The 956-nt window shown below is 38.2% G+C and overlaps 1 protein-coding gene across 1 annotated transcript in view; it reads left to right on the top strand.

Annotated features, from left to right (window-relative positions):
* Positions 1-81, top strand: part of LOC111404397 (protein NRT1/ PTR FAMILY 3.1-like) — a 1,078-nt gene extending 997 nt beyond the window's left edge. The window contains exon 4 of the mRNA XM_023033210.1: positions 37-81. Coding sequence (XP_022888978.1) covers positions 37-81 — 45 coding nt within the window. The remainder of the gene's footprint in view (positions 1-36) is intronic.
* Positions 82-956: the final 875 nt, after the last annotated feature.

Here is a 956-nt window from a genome sequence, read left to right as displayed (position 1 = left end):
TATTGCAGAGGACTATCTAGAAGATCTTGTGAACAGGAATTTAGTCATGGTAGAAAAATGGAGGTCAAATGGCAAGATTAAAACTTGCTATGTTCATGACATGATCCATGTGTTTTGCAAGAACAAAGCAGTTGAGGAAAATTTTTACCACGAAATCAAACGGTCTGATCAAATTACTGATTTATCTTCCAACGATGCCTTCAAAATGTACCGTAGCCTTTCTATCCCACCCCATTTTCTGAACACTAAATCTCCAAAACAGTTTGGTTCACATGTTCGGTCTATCTTGTGTTTCTCCAATGACGAGATTACCTTGACACTCGCAAACATTTCTTCCTTCCCCAAAACATTTAAATTGCTCAGGGTATTAGATGGTGAGCCCATACGTTTCAGCCGTTTTCCTGCTGACCTAACTCTACTGGTTAATTTGAGGTACCTTGTTCTCTCCATCCAATTCAAGATCCTTCCTAAACATATTACCAACCTTTCGAATATGCAAACTCTCATAGTCAAGACATCATCAAATACCCTTGACATCAAAGGAGATATATTCAAAATGGTTCGACTGAGACATCTAGAAACAAATGCGTCCATTTCTTTTTCGGACCCCGTTTCTAGAAAAAGAAATGATGAAGATGGTTCTTTGATATACTTAAGAACACTTTCAACTATATCACCTGAAACTTGTTCAGAAGATGTCTTTGACAGGGCTCGTAACCTAAGTAAGTTGGGTATTCGTGGTCAATTGTCTAAACTCTTCGAGGTCAAGGGTTGTTTGTTTGACAATGTGAAAAGGTTGAATTCCCTAGAAAATTTGAAGCTATTCAATGATATGGTTGATGTGCAAGATTCTAAAGGCAAAATAGTTAGCCCTCCAGACAAATTTCCGCCAAACCTAAAGAAGCTAACACTCTATGGCACACAGCTTGATTGGAATTACATGTCTACACTGGGAA

The sequence above is a fragment of the Olea europaea genome, chromosome 11 (genome assembly GCF_002742605.1).
Source record: "Olea europaea var. sylvestris chromosome 11, O_europaea_v1, whole genome shotgun sequence".
In the NCBI taxonomy this organism is placed as follows: Eukaryota; Viridiplantae; Streptophyta; class Magnoliopsida; order Lamiales; family Oleaceae; genus Olea; species Olea europaea.
Note: the sequence above shows the minus strand (reverse complement) of the source record. Positions and strands in the feature narration are given on the sequence as shown.